Source organism: Hippichthys cyanospilos, chromosome 18 (genome assembly GCF_059441005.1).
Source record: "Hippichthys cyanospilos isolate Australia breed blue-spotted pipefish chromosome 18, RoL_Hcya_1.0, whole genome shotgun sequence".
Taxonomy (NCBI): Eukaryota; Metazoa; Chordata; class Actinopteri; order Syngnathiformes; family Syngnathidae; genus Hippichthys; species Hippichthys cyanospilos.
In genome coordinates this window covers 566,432-585,292 of record NC_142386.1, presented here as the reverse complement: position 1 = coordinate 585,292, position 18,861 = coordinate 566,432, and the positions used below count along the sequence as shown (strand labels likewise).

Here is an 18,861-nt window from a genome sequence, read left to right as displayed (position 1 = left end):
ACCTGAGATTTTTCTATTGGAGATTTTGGTGTCCCAGCGCATTGAAAACAGTAGTAACGTTTTTTTTCCCCGTCAAATTCTTGCCGAGATGGAGTAAAAAAAATCAAACTGTAAGTTGCTAGTTTTTTCTCACGCTTTATACCCTGTGGTTTACCAGTGGGCGTATCTGCATTTTTTTTCCTAGCCACCAGGGGGTAATCTTTGGGTACTCACCACTCTCCACTAGTAAATGCAATCAGCCGTATTACTGTTTTATTGGCGCTGTATTCTCGCAATCACAGTGTTGAAAACCACGCAGGCGTGTTCAGTCTGTGTTGTTGCTGTAATCGGGTAGTTTAAAGAAAGGTTTCTAATAAAAACAAAAATATATATATTTTTTAAAGTTATATAACATTTTTCTGCATAAATATCTCATGTTACAACCTTCATCTTATAGTCCGACGCAGCCTGTTCATGACAAAGATAGATTTTTTCGTCAGATTATTGTTGTTGCGGTTTATAATCTGGTGCGCCTTACCCCCTGGATTCCACATACTGCGTGGTGTCTGCGCTGCGCACGATACATGTTAATGAATGAGAGAGGTTCCACATGCTGCGTATCCACTGAGCTGCATCGCATCTCCGCCGTTGCACCGCAGTCCCCAACCTAACACGGACTTGAAAAATCTGGTCCACCGCCGTCTGCCCTTGTCAATTCCTCAGTTCAGAAATCACCAAACAGAAAAAAAAGAAACGAAAATTTCTTTTTCGTTCTGTGTCCAATTGAGGCGGAGCATGCCTGTGCGCAGGCGCTAAGCGCATGATTGCGAGGTGAAGGGATGCCACAAAACTTCTATTTGTCGCACCTTCACGCGTTACCTGAGGGAAGCGGCGGGGGGTCTGGGCCTGCGCTGGGGGGCCGGTGTGCATTGGTCTTATCTTTGATCGACATCTTGTGCACCAATGACAGGAAGAACCAATGACTATTTTTAGCATCAAGACGATAAGAAGATGTCTTTGCTCAACTGAGGAACGATGTGGATCGCAAGGCTACTGGATGCCAATTTTTGTTAGCATATGATCATTTTTTCTCTTTCAAAAGTTGGTTTGAAAATGTTTCAATCTCTTGCGTTTCTAGTGAGCATCACCAGCATCAATGCTGGAATTACAGCCTTGATGACAATACAGTTTGCGGACCCTATCCCAAAGTTTTCTCGGAGCTCCCCGCGGTCTTCTTCCCGCCCCGATCGCCGACCCCGAAACTAGTGTAACTGCGGAATGTTATTGAACTGTCAAGCGTATTTCTGAAGGCCCGACATTAAATTAGCAGAGGCGCGCTTAGCCGAGCAAGCGCACTCAATACGGCACGGCTCAGTTGCTTGTGGCTTTAATGGATAATGAAAAATGATAGATGATGTCGGCGAGACCCCGGCAATGCGGCGCGACACCTGTTCCTGTCTCTTTTTTTTTTTCTCTCTCCTGTAGAGGGCCTTATCTGCATATCGCACGTCCTTCCCAATTTCTCTCTTAGTCGTGTTGATTCAAAATCATTTGCATACAAGACAATAGAGGCGGGAAACAGGGCGATGCGCGTTTCGCCCTGTAAACCCTAACAATCGGTTTCGTCTCGCCCGACCTTGAGGACACGCATGCATTTTATGATCCGGTTAGATGGTATGCAGAGCTGGATTCCCTCTGCCAAGGAGCTTCTGTTGCGAGTTAGTTTACGAGCCAAAAATGGATTCGATTGATTCCGGTAAGTGGGCCGGCGTGAGCCGGGATTTCGTTCAGACTAGCAGCGGCCTCACAGTTGAAGGACCCCAGTTCAAAATCAGCTGGCTCCGCCCTTCCTATGTGGAGTTTGCATGCTCTCCCCGAGCCCGCGTGGGTTCCTTCGGGGCACTCCGGCTTCCCCCCATACTCCAAGAACATGCATGGCGGGCGTACTAAATTGTCCCCGGGTGCGATTGGCTGCACGAACGGCCGAGCGTCCCTGCGCGCCTTGCGGTTGGCCGGCAACCGGTCGAGGGTGTCCCCCGCCCGCTGCCCAAAGCCGGCTGGGATAGACACCAGCAAGCCTGCGAGCCTTGGAAGGATAAGCGGCTAGAGAAAATGAATGGATTTTTCAGACTATAAAAGGCACAAGATCATAAGATACAACAAGAATAATTTAACGGAAAATGAGTTTGTGTCATGTATAGGCCGCACTGGACTATAGGCCGCAAGATGTAACATCCAATATTTACACATGTTACATGGTAGTTTTTTAAATGTTGTTTTTTTATTTAAAAGACTTTTTGATGCGCTAAGACTAATCTGTAACCTGAATAAAAAAACGCTGTAAAAGGTGTAGAAAACATTTGTTGAAATTTGATTTTTATACATTGCCTTTTTCTTTTGTTCGTGCTGAAAAGGATACAATTTTAGGTATTATGCATTTTTTTTTTTTTTTTTAGGAAACGATCTTATTTACAGTCAGTTCAACGAGCGGGGGGGGGGGGGGGGGGGGGGTCTCTCTTTCCTAGGGGGCGTTTGCAAAACAATTACCGCTTTAACGGTTATACTGTAACTGTGATACGCAAGTAGGCATTTTGCACTTTGGGCTAAATGGATGTGTTTTTACATAAACCAAATTCTCTTGGTTTTAAGTTTCCAGTGAACTTGAAGAAGGAGTGTCAAAAAAACAACCACTTTCCCGAGGAATTGCAAACGACTTGAGGAAAATCCTTGAGACTTTGTGCGCCCCGTCGTGAAAGGATGGTTCGTGCGCCGCGGTCGGCTAATTTTCGCCCCCCGTAGTATATTTTGCGCGCACCGAGACTAAACCTTGGAGCAAGAAATAAATGGGGACTTTGACAGCCGCCCCGCCGTATATCAGGAGGCCCGGCCTAAGGCCCTTTGTCACCGAGGTGAGCGTCCCCGTACGGAGCCGCTCTTTTGACCCGGGCCTCTGTCGCGGCAGGTCTCCATGAATTGCGACTACGTGTTCGTCAACGGCAAGGAGACGCGGGGCTCCATGAACGCCAGGGTCGTCTTCAGCTACGAGCACCTGAGCGCGCCGCTGGAGCTTACCGTCTGGGTGCCCAAGCTCCCCTTGCGGGTGGAACTGTCCGACAGCAACCTGAGCTTCATCAAGGGCTGGCGGGTCCCCATTCTGCCCGACCGCAGGTGAGGCGCCGTCAGCGTCGTTAATGAGAACAAGCCAAAGCGCTGCAGCTAAAATTCAAAACGTGTTTCCGTAAACCAAACAAAAGGGCAAAAAGCGCATTTCGTATAAAAACGGCTTAGGGTTACAATCGACTTTTTATTATTATCGTTTCGGTTTTTTTTTAGCAATTCTAAAACAAATTCAAACAACTCTTTCCGTACTGATGGCATTAGTAAAATGCTACAGTATTATTTTTTGAGTAAGTGAAATCGTTCCTCAAAATGTCAGCCTCTTTCTCACAAATACTGATCTATTTGTTCAACCAAAATCCGATATTTCCAAGCATCTGATTTTATAGCAACTATCACTGTTTTAGACCATTTATCAAATAATAAAAACAAACAGATTTTTTTGAAGTAAAGTCACCTTCAGAAAACGTTTTGGATCGAGGGATGGAAATCAAAAGGTTTTTTAATGCCAATCTATGATTAATCAACAAAATAACTTACAGATGAATCAGTATTTGCAGACTCGCAAAACCTTTTTTGTCTTGTGTTGCTGATGAATTTGCTTTGTTCCCGGTCACATCAGTGTTGTGGCGTTAATTAAGGTGATGGGTTTCCATAAGAACAATGGCAGCCATCTTCTCAGCGCATGAGCTATTTATAGCCCTTCCTTCGGGGCTTTTCTACCTTTTCCGCAGGACTCCATATTCGTATCGCACTCATTATCCAAAGAGCATTGAGCCCGTTCGCCGAAAACACTTGAAAAACTGAAGCCTTTTTTTTTTTTCTTGCACTTGTTTTGTTCCAATTAGACGGAACACGCAGCCGAACTGTCGCGCGGCCAAACGAGGCTCTCAGGTGCAATCCCATCTGTTTTGTCATATCGGAGTCTGAGCCCTCCTGACACATTTAGCCAAAAAGGCCGAGACGGAGACTTCATTAGCGCCGGGAGGATGCGCGCGCGAGGCTTGGTAAAACAAACAAGTCTTTTTGTACCTTTGTGGAGGATGATGAGGGCTTTGCTCCAAAACAGCCGCAGCACTTGATGATTATGTGTTTTGTCTGCAACAATGTCATTTGCTGATGTTACTGTACATCTAATTTACTAAGGAAAGAAAATGACGTATGTTCTCGCTGTTATCTCCGTCTTCCAAAATACAATTGAAGGCAAAATATTTTCCTTCGTTTGTTAAGCCTGCGTAGCGCAATGGACGCTCTCCTTCATCCGCTTGCCGTCGCGCAATAAACGTCGAGTCGGGCCCCAGACGGCCGAGACAAAATAAGCGGCGTAACGGCAAGCGACTGGAGATTAAGGCTGTCCGTCCAGTGACAAACGGCGGCGGGACGACTGGCGCCGACTTGCTCCGGCGTGCCGCCGGTGCGCGGCGCCGTTACAAACAGGCCCCCAACACTTCATTTAGAAAATGGTTCATGGCGGCAGTAAGAACGCGGCGGCCGCGCTCTCCGCCCGAGTCCATCACCATCCCGCCAAAGCGCCGCCATGCACGCGGAATACAAACGCCCCTTTTAAGGCACGGGGCTGCTTCAAATGACCCTGAGCGCCTGCAAAACGTATTGCGCAGGCTGCGGTTTTTCCTTTTTTTTTATATTCATTCTGGGAACCTCCTATTTATTATGGAGGACGCGTTCCACAACCACCTGCGATATAGAGAACCTATAAAACCTACAAATTCTTATGATTTTTAATCCTACTACCTATGGATGTTTCAGTATCAGGATGATGCAATAATTACAATAATAATAGCGGATAGGCAAGGGCCAATAATTGGGTTGACAGGTAACTAATATTTAGCTTAGAGCATACACAGATGATGCAGCTTTGTGTTTTGGAGTGGTGTCCCTAGGCTGTGTTTTGTTGCGAAAGTCTAGAAAACCAACAGTGTAACATCATCTGATTTATTTCTGGCTCACTGCTGGAAAATCGTCACTAATAAACATGGGCGTCTATATAAAAGGTAGCGACACAACCATTTGCACAATTTATCAATAAGTTGTGTCACGTTCCCATGAATTTGCTCTTAATTTGGAAAGAAAGTTATTCCGATCCAAATTTTTGCTGGGGTTGTTCCGCAAAGCAGAATCCAGTCTCATCTCTTCCCCTTCCATGACTCACTCGGCCTCCCTCCGCAGCGAACGGCGCGCCGCGGACCTTCACTCACTCCCTCGGCAACAAGCGCGACGAGGTCTCCCGGCCCGCCGGGTCTCTTTCTTACAGTCAGCGGTCGCCTCATCCGCTACAACGCCGGACAATAATCGGACCGGACGGTATTCATCTCGCCCGGCCGCAATATCGACCTTTTCCAGCCGAATCGGAGCGCCTTGTCGTTTTTACCCGGGCCGCGTTTTAAAGGAAGGAAATTGGCTTACCTGAGCGCGCCGTGTCCTGCGGGCTCCTCTTTGAATGGCACCAGACGCTAAACAAATTCCAGATGACAGCCGGGCGCGCAGGTCCAACTGGAAACTGATAGGGAAGCGAGTCATCTTAGATATAGGGATTACAAATTTAGTTGGAAAGGACAAAAAAAACGTCTGGAATGAAATGAACCGTGACGTCGTATGGGGAGAAGGACATTCATAGGAAACGTTGCAAAAAAAGTATAGCATAATGTCACTGATGATCATCAAGAATTTTAAAATAATATTAACCATCAGAAATAGTTTAAGGCAGCGGTGTCCAAACGACGGCCCGCCATCTCCATTTTGGCTGCATATACAAGAAAATACATTTTGACATAGCCCTTAATGCAGTTGAAAAAAATAATCATGGGTTTGGTTCTAAGTAGGCTTTTTTTTTCATTGATTTGCACTCAGCAAAAAAGTTAGCTGTGTCGCCCTGTGTGCCAACTTTTTACCATCAATCATTTATTTACCGTATTTTCCGCACTATAAGGCGCACCCAACAGCCTTTTTTTTTCTTTTTCAAAAAAGCTGATGGTGCGCCTTATATATGGATCCATATTGAGATTCGTAGACGGAGAATGAAGTGATAAAGTAAGCTTTAACCACTTAGGATGTTGTGGAAAAGTCTAGAAAAATGTCAGTGAATCCCATTTTTGTTTGGGAATCTCAGCCAAAAAAGACACCGCAATTCTCGGTTGAAAAAATAAGGACGCTGTAATTGATCGTGGAATTTAGTAGAAAATGCAACAGGAAACGGAAGGCGGCGCCGAGTTCAGTAGGGGACGCAGATAAACGGCGTGGCTCTCCGAGCTAGTAAAAAGCGCGGCCGACTTGCGCGGTGTCGTAAGTGGGCATCTGCTGCCGAACGCTGAGAAGTGCGCTCCGCTCGCCGCCATCTGCTCTTAAGGGTCTCGCGCTCTCTTCACAATTTGTCATCATAACGCTGATGAGAAGCTGGGCGCTCTTCCACCGTGGCGTTAGCCCACGTCGGGAGGGAGAGCGGAAAAAAATCAAATAAAAAATGGTGCCAGTCGGGACCGGCGCGTACGCGGTTGCTTTTTGGATGCAAGCGACTCGCATTTGCTTTTGTTAGTTCTTATCCTGGATTTTTTTCAATCACCCGTGGCCCTCAAACTTTAACCACATTCTCTGATTTTGACAAAAACGTTTTGAATACTTTGCAAAAGTTAGTTATGACATCCTTTGACATTATTTGTGCTGTTGTGAATTTGACCAAGTCAAAGAATTTGAGAGTTTCATCAATTTAATGGTTGTATGTATTTTGAATGGCTGCTAATTCGTTTAGCTTTTACCGTGTCTTGGATCCTGTTTGTTTTATATTGTCACGTAGAAATTAAGGTATGGCTGCTATCATTGATATAATTTGCCTGCCCCGCCCCCTTGTTGACAAATCACCTCCCTCTCCCAATCGTATCCTGTTTCGTGTTGCCTCGTTAGTTGGGAGTGTATTTAGTTTCCAGTCATCTTTCAGTTCTTGCAGGGTTATTGTCTACTGTTCATTAGAGACACAGCTGGTGTTTCTTTTTGTGTTTTGGGTTGTCACTTTGTACGCCTTTTTTGTCCTAGCGTTTTCAAGCTCCCCTCGCGTCTGTCCTGGTTAGCGTGATTGTGTCGATTTGACTTCTGTGTTTTTGGTTGTTACTTTGCACGCCGTTTTGTCCTAGCTTGTTTTCCGCCATCCACGACCACCCGCGATGACATAGATGACTTTACATGATGTATTGTACTGTATCGTTTTTCTCTACATTCCGAATGAGCCTTTGTGAGGTCAACAGCTACCATACCTTTTTTTCCTTTTGTCTACTAAATGTCACAGGCAAAAAAGGGTCTAACGTGGCAGTTTTTTTTTTTCCCCCTGGCTGAGCCTAATCAACTTTGAAGCAAAACTTTGAGAGGCTGCCACTTCCTCCGCCTCCTCCTTGACATTCAGAAGGCGACATTGATTCGGGTCCATTTCGAAACACTCGTGTTCTAGTGGCGCTTCGACATGATTGGTAAGGAGCCGGAGAAACACAATCACACGGAAGCAGCGCGTTCAAAAGGCACTGCGCATTGTAGGATCAGTACCTGTCATTAATTTTGATAGCGCCGGTGCTTTTGACCATCGGATATTTTTTGTACCGATTCCCATTACATTTCAAAAAGGATGATTTAAGATAGTGATTCTCAACCTTTTTTCAATGATCTACTGCCAGGGTTTTTTTTTTCTGTCTCCATTTCAGCAAAGCATTTTTGGATGGAGAAAAGGCTTAAAAGTGCTCTGCCATTCCTGTTTGATTTCATAAATTATGGAACTATGTTTGTAGAGGTATCTTTGTTTTATTCAGCAACGAGAGAAGATAAACCGTGCAACATCTTCAGTTTTCTTTCTGGTGAGAAATTGCACCACAAATGATCATTTCATAAAATAAATACGTTTTGTGAAGAAGACACAATTTTGCAAGACAATGCTATATGTTCCAACCAATTTGCTCTTAGTTTGAAAACAAAGCTACAATGTTCCTGTCACGATATTTCAAAATGCATTAAATTAGATTTATAGGATACCTGCTGAAACCGTGCTAAAATTTTACATACCTCCTGAAGTGCCTTCCATTTGAGAACTACTTTTTTACTTAAAGATCAGAGAAAAAAATTCTCATTGGGTCTGTTAAAGTCCCTATTTTACCTCTTATTGTTTTATAATCTCTACATGTTATAGCTAGGAAGTGGCCGCCCATAGTTGGATTAAAAACTAAAGTGTTTCTGAACAATTGTGCTACTTTGGCGCTTAAGGGTTTAACTCATTCAATCCCAAGAAGTAGTCCAAAAACGGCTGGTACTAAATTAACTTAGGTTATTAAGTACTACATTTATTTCTGGCACAAAGGTTAGTAATTACCTAAAGCAATTGGTTCCTAAATGAATTTAGTACCAGCCATTTTTAGACACTCATCTAGCCAAAAACTTGAAAATAAATGTAAAAAAAAAAAAAGGAAAACTGTTCCCGGAATTGAATGTCTGAACGAGGTCAAAATCTGTCTTTGGGATCGAATGAGTTGGACCGCCGTGAAATCCCTATCAACGTCACACTGGAAAACAGGAAAGCGCGTGATTTTTATCGTAGAGGACAAATTCGGGATTTAATTTAGTGATTAAACTGCTTTTAATCTTTGCCCCCTGACCTTTAAAATATCTTTAGGGATTTATGTGCCAAATAACGGCGCCAGATCAGACAATACTCGGAACCGTCGATCGGATTACGGCGCGGTTTCCATGTTCTTGGGCTGTGACCTGTCCATTTTGTCCAGGAGCACCAGGGACAGCGACGGCGAGGAGGACGAGGACGATCGGCGGGTGAGCCGAGGCTGCACGCTGCAGTACCAGCGGGCGCTGGTCAAGGTCCTGACGCAGTTCCACACCACGTCCAGCGAGGGCACCGACCAGGTCATCACCATGCTGGGGCCCGACTGGCAGGTGGACGTCACCGACCTGGTGCAGGACTCGCTCAAGGTGGCCGACCCCCGCGTGGCCGAGCTGGTGGACAGGACCGTCCTCGTGGGACTGGAGCTGGGATCCACCCTTTTAAAGGTCTCGCTTTCTTGGATCAAATGAATTCTCGGCCAAAAGTTTGGCGTTGCCCTCCGCTGCCTTCGTTTCGCTGCTACCGCTTTTTTTTCCTGCTGCTCTTTGTCTCATGTCTGATCAATACGATCGCCCCTTTCCCAACGCAGGAATTTCCACAAAATATTTACACGATACAGCTCTTAAGCTGGAATAGATCTTTGTCATTCTCAAATTCCTCACTTGGCTGTGGCGGTACTTTTTCTAGCTGTGTTATGGCCAGAATAATAATCAGGATTATTCTGGTCAATATTGAAATCGCGATTGTTCGTCGTATTTGGTCGAGCGTGTTTATTTATTGCCCCTTTTTTAAACAAGCGGTGTATAAACAGGGCTTTAAGTCTTGATACTTACAAACTATTATAATAAACTCAAATAAATAAATAAAGTAAATGATAATGAAAACAATTTCACCCTAGACATGGCAAAAACTCACAACCAAGTTCATTATTCACTTTTAAGCACATTGTAATCAATTAGCAGTCAAAATGTCATTTTCGGTCATTTCAAACCGAATTATATTCCAATTTGAAATTGGATTGGGTCTCGATTGGCAGCTAGCGCTGTATATATTAAGAACCAGGTGAGAAACTCAATGCTGTTTGACACTGGTAAATAATATATTAGGGTGAGAAAAGTAGAGGCTTTTGTCATTCAAACATGTGGAAAACATTGCCCCCTGGTGGTAGGATGACAAAGTGCTTGATTTGACATGTAGGTAGCCGGCACAAATGTTTAGCATTACACTCCACTTGCATGCAAAGAAGAAGCTTCAAATGATGCCCCAAGTCTCCTCTTGGGTGAAATTAGCCTAACAGACGCATCCTAAAAAGTGCATTTAAAATGGAAAAAAATATATATAACAGCAGGTACGTGGATACTCTTTTTAGTGTCAAGTATGTAGGGTATTTGCCCTTGCAAATACGGGCGAGGAGGAAAGTTTAGCTGGCCGCGAGAGACGACGCTTCAGCGCTGTCGGGGATGAAGTCGGCCGCCCGATAGATGGATGTGAGGAACGGGCGAGAAAGATACAAGGCGCCCATCCGTCATCTTAAACGGGTAATCGATCATTTGCAATCCGGCCGAGGTGCCGCCAAAGCTGCCGGCGGCGGATGTAGCTGGCTTCCTTGACATATCGTTGGCGTGTTGGGAAATTGTTCCCTGCTCGCCGGTGCCGGACCGTTCAGAAATCTTGTAGTTGTTATTTTTACTCTGGGGGCCTGACTGGATTTTTTTGAAAGGGTAATTCAAGCGATAGATGTTTTTTTCCAATAATATGTTAAAAGTGAAGCCTTTTAGTCTAAATCAGGGCTTGACAACCCAAAATGTGGCAAGAGCCTGCCTGAAACCGCCAAAAAACGAAGGCAACAAATGTCAAAAATAACTATATTAGCTTCATAGCAAAATGACAAAGTATTCTCCAAATATGAGCCTTCGTGATGAAATGTTGATTTTCCCTGCGGCGCTTGCATCCTGGAGGGAATGACGCACCGTGTGACTACTCTGCCGTACCACGGTGCTTTAAGTGTAACTTCCATTACATTTTTTCTGTGTTATATTTCGTTGTGTTGATGAAATTCTAGAAATACAGTCAAGAATTCGGAGGATTCGAAAGAACAACTAACTGAGCAATAATAATAATTAAAAAAAATCCTATGCGTCATTCCACTAGGGCGGCGCTAAAGAGCCGCAAGCAGCTCCAGAGCTGCCGTTTGCCGCCCACTGTGAATAGAACGTTACGATTCATATTTGTTTATGGAATTATGGATTATGCCAAAAAATCCACCTGTTATTTCTGTCTCAAGGAGCGGCCATTTTGCCACTCGCTGATGGAAAATGACATGACAGTTGCTAAAAGTAGCAAACTGCCACACGGTGATTTCCCTTAGCCCATCTATGGCGTTTCACATTATGTGTCGGCAGGATGCAAATGAATTTTCCTCCTGTGGCGACTGCATCTGCAACGTATCCACCCGAAATAAATTTGAACATTTGAGTTTGTCATTTTCCGCATGGCCTAATAAATGAGAAGCCGCACTTCACGCCGCAACCAAATTGGCCCCGCAAGGACAAGGGGTCCCCGCAAAGATGGTAGAAACCCAAAATATGGACCCCAACTATGTAGCAAACGCACACTGACACACTCAAGGCCTAAGAGGAAGTAAAGTTTTCAAGTTGTTGTAACGGACGAGTTGAGGGACGGTTGCTAACGGAGGCGAAAGCCGTCAACAGTGGGAACCAGTCGATATGCGCGTTTAAAAAAAAACAACCGACAAAACGGCGGTTTGTGCTCAATCGATCTTTGTTTTTTTGCCGTCTGTCTCGGGGACTGTTTTCACAAGCAATTAAAGTGTCCAAATTGAAAACGTCAACAACTGGAATCAATACCGGCAACGGTGTGCAAATGCCAAAAAGAAGAAAGGCGTACAACTGGAAACAAACATTTTCATAACTAAACACAACATCAGAACGAGTATCGGAAGGGCTTTTGTTACTTTTTTTTTGGTTCCTGTCCCTTCCCCAGGTGGACTCGCCTCTGGCCGTGGACGCGGCGCTGGGCCAGGCGGCCTTTTCCGTCACGGATGACAAAGTTTCCATCAGCCAGCTGCGCGTCCACGCCGTGTCGGGCTTGAGCCTGGCACTGCGGCCCAGTCCCGGCAACAGTCACACCTTGGTCGCCAAGGCCACCGGCCTCCAGACCCTCGGCGCCCCCAAGCAGGTACAATGATGCCATCCTGAAAAGGCAAAAATCTCTTCATGTTTAAGGGGCCGTTTGAAAAAAGACATCCGTCCTGACATTGCTAATATTGTTTCTTATTCATTGTTTCATATTCATTCAATATTGTTAATATTGTTGTCATATGCATAGTAATACTGCACAATGAAATCCTTATTCTTTTCGGTTCCCTGAGCAGACTACATTTCACAATCGAGCAAATAATAAAGTAGGCTAAAAAAAAACATAATAGAGCAATAATGAAACACCAATAAATAAATACACTCACATCCTGAGCATATTATGGAGCGGAAGAAACTGTACACAAATGAGGATGATAGTGCGAAATATCATGTAGTCCAAAATATCATGTATTTATCAACGTTCCTGCACTGTGCAGGATTTGTAAGGTGCATGCTGTCAAGTGATTGGTAATGAGACAGGTTAGTGCACGGACTGGAATATGATTTTCATACTTAACCCATACAGACGGCTCCCTTCTTTTCAAGGAGTATAGCGAAGTAAAAAAGGCCATTAAACAGAATGAAACGAAGCTGTAATGTCTCAGACGCATACGTGGCAGGAGAAGTGGAAAACTCCCCAAGAAGTCAGGATAAATACTGAGGTGCTGCTGAGCTAAAAGAAAAACGAGACCGATTGTTTTTAATGGAAGACGAAAAAAACGGAATGTCTGGTATTGGCTCAGATGGCAACCACTGCTCATTGTGAATTTCTTAAGGGCAGGATTTGTACCCGAGCAGCGGCATGAGAAAGCTAGATGCTAATGCTAATGTTATGCTAGCGTAGCGCTCCACTGAAGCCATGGCTCCGATTCATTTTTTTAACGCTTCGCAAAATCACCCCGCGGGCCATTGTAAACGTCCTTATGGGCCCCTGAGTTAGAGTACCTCACGTGAATGTTTTTGAAATGCGGAAGGAAGCTAGAGTACCCAGAGAAAACCGATATTCAACGGGATTTTTTATTTATTTTTTTTTAAATATCTTCCACACGAAACCTATGAAGCTATTGGCAGCCGTTCATCGCTCCGGGCGCCGTGCGTGAAAATGCTACAACGCACACACACACACACGCACACTGGTCCGGGGCGGGCATTAAATTGCAATTTTTCGTGCTTTCCGCTTCTCGGCCACCTTGAAATGTAATGATTGCAATGTATTGTTCTAAGCGCTCTCCGAGGCTTGGCTTCGGGGGGCAATAAAAGTCAGCGAGGGGGTCGTCTCAAAGGATTCCGCCAGCTATTTCCAGACGTCCTCCATCACGCTTGAAGTGAGAGGAAGAGATATCAAGGTCCCCTCGCAAGTTTTTCCACATGGTTTTTCATTTATGGCAGGCAGGTATATTTGCTTATCGCGCTCAATGCTGCGAGTGGATCTATCTGTGGCGTTTTTCCCATCTTCCTTTTAAGATCGCTTTAGCGTTTCTGCTCCCGTTTTGTCCCTAACGTGCACATTGGATTTTCTTGTGTTTTTTTTTTTTTGTTTTTGTTTTTTTTACCACCAACACGGGGGTGCTGGTGGTCTGGCACCTCAGGCTACGCCGTCACGTCACTTTGCATTTTTTCTTCCCGGCCTCTGTCGCGGAGCGCGGAGGCGAGCGAGGTAACTCGACGTTCGAGCATTCATCGCCGCGGTAACGGACGTCGGCGGACGAATCTCGTCAAGATTGCGATGAGATTAAAACGTGTTCTGAGTTTTAAAGGCTTCGTCCCAAAGTCATTCAAGCCGCCAGGTGAAAACCATCGAATAACAGTAAATAAATGCGTCTTGGAACTACTAACATTTGATGGGAATTACGTGCCATCGCGTATCGGGCTATGCAAATGATTATAATAGCATGTATAGTACTTTTTTTCTAAACATATTTACTGTCCGCTAAAATGAGATTTTGCGCAGAAATTGTATTATAAGATAATGAGCAATCTACATTTTTACTTTTTCAAAGTATTCTTTTACGAAATGAACCAGCCATCATGCAAATCTGCAGCGTTTACAAACCGCCGTGCCGTGCAGGCATCGTTGGTGTTCTAATCTCACAAGATCTCGACCCGTCCGTCCCTATTATTGAACTTTGGAACTCCAGTTGTAGTACCGGCCACTTCAGAAGATATCCCAATATTCGTTTGTGTATTCTCTTATCAAAACAAAGGCGCTTTGCTTTATGTTTCAATTATTTTGCTCTCAATTTGAAAAGGAAAACTTTAAATCGTCACGATATGAAATTACAGTTGCTCGTAGCTGCGAAAATAGAGTCTAGCGTAGCCCCGCTTGAGAATTCTTCTTGTTGTTGTTATGGAGTGGGTTTGTTGTTGAAAATGCTTGGTTTCAGTGTAGACCCGATCACCTTTTGTTTTTGTATTTGGATTTACAGTGGACTCTGCAGTGTCCACGGGTTGTTTGCGTAAGGTTTCTGTTTTTTTTTATAATCGCGGCACGCTTGCGCTTTGTTTGCCGACAGGAGGCCAGCTTGTCCGTGTGGATGCTCTTCAGCGACAACACCGCCGCCGCGCTGACCTACTTTGATCCCAAGGACTACAACTTCAACGTGTCCACGCTGGACGACAAGGTGGTGTCGGTGTCCCAGGAACCCCAGCAGCGTTGGCCGGTGGCGGTGGCGGAGGGGGAGGGCTCCGGCGAGCTGCTGCGCGCGGAGATGACCATCGGCGAGGCCTGCCAGAAAAGCAAGCGCAAGAGCGTCATCGCCTCCGCCGCCGTCTTCGTCCGGGTCCGCTTCGGCCCGGAGGAGGACGACTCGGACGAAGAGGCGGCGGCGGAGGCCGAGGCGCCGGTGGTCACCCGCCGGCCGGCGCCGGCCGAGCCCGACGCGGGCGGGGGGACTCACGAGACGTCCGAGGAGCGGCCGGCCGGCGCTCCCGTCGCCGATTTACCGACGGCCGGCGACCGGGAGCGGCCCGCGGAAGCGGACCGGGAGGACGGGGGCGAAGACGAGGAAGAAGAAGAAGAAGAAGACTTTGTGCACTCGCCCCGCAACATGAGCGACCTGGAGATCGGCATGTACGCCCTCCTGGGGGTCTTCTGCTTGGCCATCCTGGTCTTCCTCATCAACTGCATCGTCTTCGTGCTCAAGTACCGCCACAAGCGCATCCCGCCCGAGGGCCAGGTCAACATGGACCACTCGCACCACTGGGTCTTCCTGGGCAACGGCCAACCGCTCCGAGCCCAGTGCGATCTGTCGCCGCAGCGGGCCGGCGGTCCCGCCGACCCGCCGGACGGCGGCGTCCGGACCTGCCGCCACGGGGACCAGCACAGCAGCGGCAGCTCGCAGACCAGCGTGCAGAGCCAGGTGCACGGGCGCGGCGACGGGAGCTCGGGCGGCTCGGCCAAGGAGAGCGGCGAGGACGCCAGCTCGCCCACCTCCAAGCGCAAGCGGGTCAAGTTCACCACCTTCGCCACGCTGCCCAGCGAGGACCTGCCCTACAACTCCGTCCCCGTCGCCGACGAGGAGGACATCCAGTGGGTGTGTCAGGACATGGGTTTCCGGGACCCCGAGGAACTGCACGACTACATGCGCAGAATAAAAGAAATCGCCTGAGGGGAGGGGAGGGGGGGGGGACAAACAAACGAGAAAAAGCTCCTTTTTATCACAGACCAAACGGAGGGGCGAAAAGGGCCTACTGCCGTTTCGGTTTCTCTGTTCCGTTTAGTTTGCGCAGTGCTGTAATCTTATCACACTAAACGAAAAAAAACTAAGACGGAAGCCAAAGACTGGACGACCGAGCAACGAACGGAGGCCTTTGATGAACGCCCAAAACCGTCAAAGACTCTGAAAAAAAAGCTCTTTTTCTTTCGGGGGTTCTGCTTGTTTTTTCTTTTTGTTTGCCAAAATAGGTAGGTTTTCATCGTCGTCCTCGGTGTCGCTTATCATCCGCTTCCCCCCCGATGCCTTATATTCACCGTCTCCGGTATCGCCGGAGGCTTTGAGGCCGTGTAGCAAACAGCTTTGTTCCCGCTGAGGACGAGGCGCCATCACTTTCCGTTGGTCCTTCGCGTGTAATCTGGATCGCGCGTCATCTCAGCGACATGTCATCTGGGTCATTTTTAATGTACGGCTTGCACTTATTATACAGGTTCCGTGTCATCCGGTTAGAACGTAGGCTCCGGCTTATTTGTCTGGATTTCTTGCAGTTTGTTTAGTAAACTCAAATTTAATGTAATCTGGGTTGCACCTAATCTGATCTGCAGCAAATTACGGGTGAGTTCCAATGTGACTGGCACACGTATTTGGATTAAGTGTGATCCAAATTAACGTGTAACGCATACATAAGATTGATGTAACCTAAGAAACTTCATCTGGGCAACACACAGACGTCACATATCCTTTTAGGAACGATCCAGACTACATTACAGGCCAATAGAATGATGTGCAAATTTGTGCTACATGTAATCTGAGGAAAATGTGATCCGTAATGTAATTAAAAAGAAAATGTCAATCTGCGTTACATATAACCTGGGCAACACTCAATCTGAGTAACAAGCGATTCTGGGTTGGACAATCTGAGTAGCGTGTCATCCGGGCATCACATGATCTGGTCGCCTGTCATTTGAATCGCACGCCATTCGGGTTACACGTAACACAGTTTGTAAATGTTTGTACGGTACCGGTATAATCCCGCCCTCCTCCAGTAATCGCACGCATGCCGTGAAGTCACGCCAGGCTCACATACACGCAAGCGGTGGCGTGTACATACATGTACGCTATATATGCGGATGGCTGCTTACGCTGGGGAAGGCGCTCGCCCGTTTTGTCAGAAGGACTCCTTACTACTTTTCACGCGTTACGGAGCGCAAGATCGGCAGGAACTTTGGGGGGGGGGGGGGGGGTTTCACCTTACTGAAAACATCTTTGTGCCACATGTTTGATTTTTTACTTTTGATTGATTAAGATGATGCAATTTGAGACAAGATGGCTGTGCGTGTAGCAGATAATCGGTTAATATTTCATGTGATCTGTGGTTAAAGACACTGCTGTCAGTCACTCGGAACCTGTGTAACTAAAATGCAATCGCCGTATTTTCCGCACTATAAGGCACGCCGTAAAGAGCGCCTTCGATGAATGGCCTATTTTAAAATGTTTTTCAAAAGGCGCACCGCAATATAATGCGCATAGATTAGAAGCTACAGTACTGGCTGGGGTTGCGTTAGGCATCCGCGACGCTAAAGAGGATGTCAACAAAACAATCAGATAAGTCGGTCATTATGATGATGATTAAGACAGTCAGAAATGAAGAATAAGGATGATTTGTGGAAAGTCCTATCTCAAGAACGGGGCAAAAATACCGCTCGATTACATTAAAAGACTGTTTAGATCGATGCCAAGACCAATCAAGAGTTAAAAGAATTAGCTTCTGGAAAAATCGAAGGTATTTATTTTGGCGCGGCTTATAGTGTGGAAAATACGATATGCGTCACCTGTAATCTAAGGATGTCTTGTTTTACTTTTTTAGTGGGGCCCTCATGATCAGAATGCATTTCCTGGAGCCTAACCTTACGAACCTAACCTAACCTAACGAAGCTCAAGCAAGACCTAAACGCTGAAACCGAGTCTTGACAGCCAAAGGGAGGTCTGGGCAAATGGCCCGTTTTGCTGGGGCAAACGCCGGGTGGGGCGTGTCCCCGCAAGGATAAGAATGAAAAATCCATAAAATGATGGCGTTATTTGAATAAAACTCAACATTGGCAGCTGGGCTAATCCCGCTTTTAATTAGCGCCCGCCGGCATGTCCCGCTTTGAAAGCCGACGACGTCCTCACTACTCCTAAAACAAGCTTGGCTTTTTGAGCCTAATGAACTAACCGTAAGATGAAATGCGCTTTTTTTTTTCTTTCTCCATATTACTTTTTTATCATTTTCATTCCAAACAGCATCTAAGGCTTCAGATCAATTCTTTTTTCCTCAGACCTCCTTTGTGACGGTAATTAGCCGCATTTAACCGGAGAGGCACCTGAGGCTTTATGAAAGTCCCGGTCCAGAATTGTTCTTTTGTATGGCCGCAAATGTCAAATGACACATTTTGCTTTGAAAGTCTTCAAAAGTAGAGAGCAAGGACTCAAGTTTTTGCTACATTCATTTCATTTCTCCACAGACAGTAGGTAGCGCACATCTCCCTTTTCATTTTACCCTGACAAAACGTGCGCCGGGAGAGCCTCGACCTCCTCGGATTTCAATCGCGTGAAAATGCAAATTTGATGTTTGATATTTTGGGGCGCCCATTTAGCCTTGTAGCTTTTTGCCCCGGGTCAAATAAACAAGCATAACTTCCTGCGCTCTAAGCGCACAAATTGAATATTGTAAATATCGGCGAGAGAAATTCAGCGCCTTTGAAAAGCGCTTCCATCCGACAACTGTAGAATGCAAAACGTGATGCGCCCCCTGTGAAATCTATTTTCAGCCAAGTAACCCTTAACCGGTGCAAAGCATTTTAGTCTTCAAATATGCCATCTGTTTGATTTCTTAAACGTTCGACAAAAAATAAAGAACAAAAAGCGTCCTATGTTGAGAAACAATAATGAAATTGAATAACCGACCGACCATAAAATTTGTTTTACGAACGTATATTTTCCTGAAATATGGAATGAAGACAAAAAAGGATTTTTGCATGTTTGTTTTACTTCAAATCCGGAGTACCCCCTGGAGTTCCTTCGAGTACCCTCAGTTTGTACTCTGCCTTTTTGCGGACCGTGTTTTGAGAGACGTTTAAGCACTTTCGTGTCATTGGATGAAATTTGTGTTTTGCCACAGAAGCACGATTTTCACGAGTTGCGTTCAGGGTCTCGCTAGCGCGTTTTCACCAGGAAAGCGTGTGAATTTCGAGGCTTGTCAAGACTCCCACAATTCCATTCAAAAATCAATTTCAGCTTTCGGGATGGGCGCTAAAACTTCTTGATGGTCTTGCATGTCTTGAAATCTGGATCGGGGTTTCGCGCGCTTGCG

General features: G+C 46.0%; 1 protein-coding gene across 2 annotated transcripts in view; it reads left to right on the top strand.

The window, feature by feature from the left end:
• The window catches only part of tmem132e (transmembrane protein 132E), a 190,020-nt gene extending 173,287 nt beyond the window's left edge, over positions 1–16,733 (top strand). For both annotated transcript variants that reach the window (XM_088441046.1, XM_088441045.1), the window contains exons 6-9: positions 2,942–3,147; positions 8,865–9,144; positions 11,702–11,896; positions 14,370–16,733. In XM_088441046.1, coding sequence (XP_088297172.1) covers positions 2,942–3,147; positions 8,865–9,144; positions 11,702–11,896; positions 14,370–15,464 — 1,776 coding nt within the window. In that variant the 3' untranslated portion in view covers positions 15,465–16,733. The remainder of the gene's footprint in view (positions 1–2,941; positions 3,148–8,864; positions 9,145–11,701; positions 11,897–14,369) is intronic.
• The last annotated feature ends 2,128 nt before the right edge of the window (positions 16,734–18,861 follow it).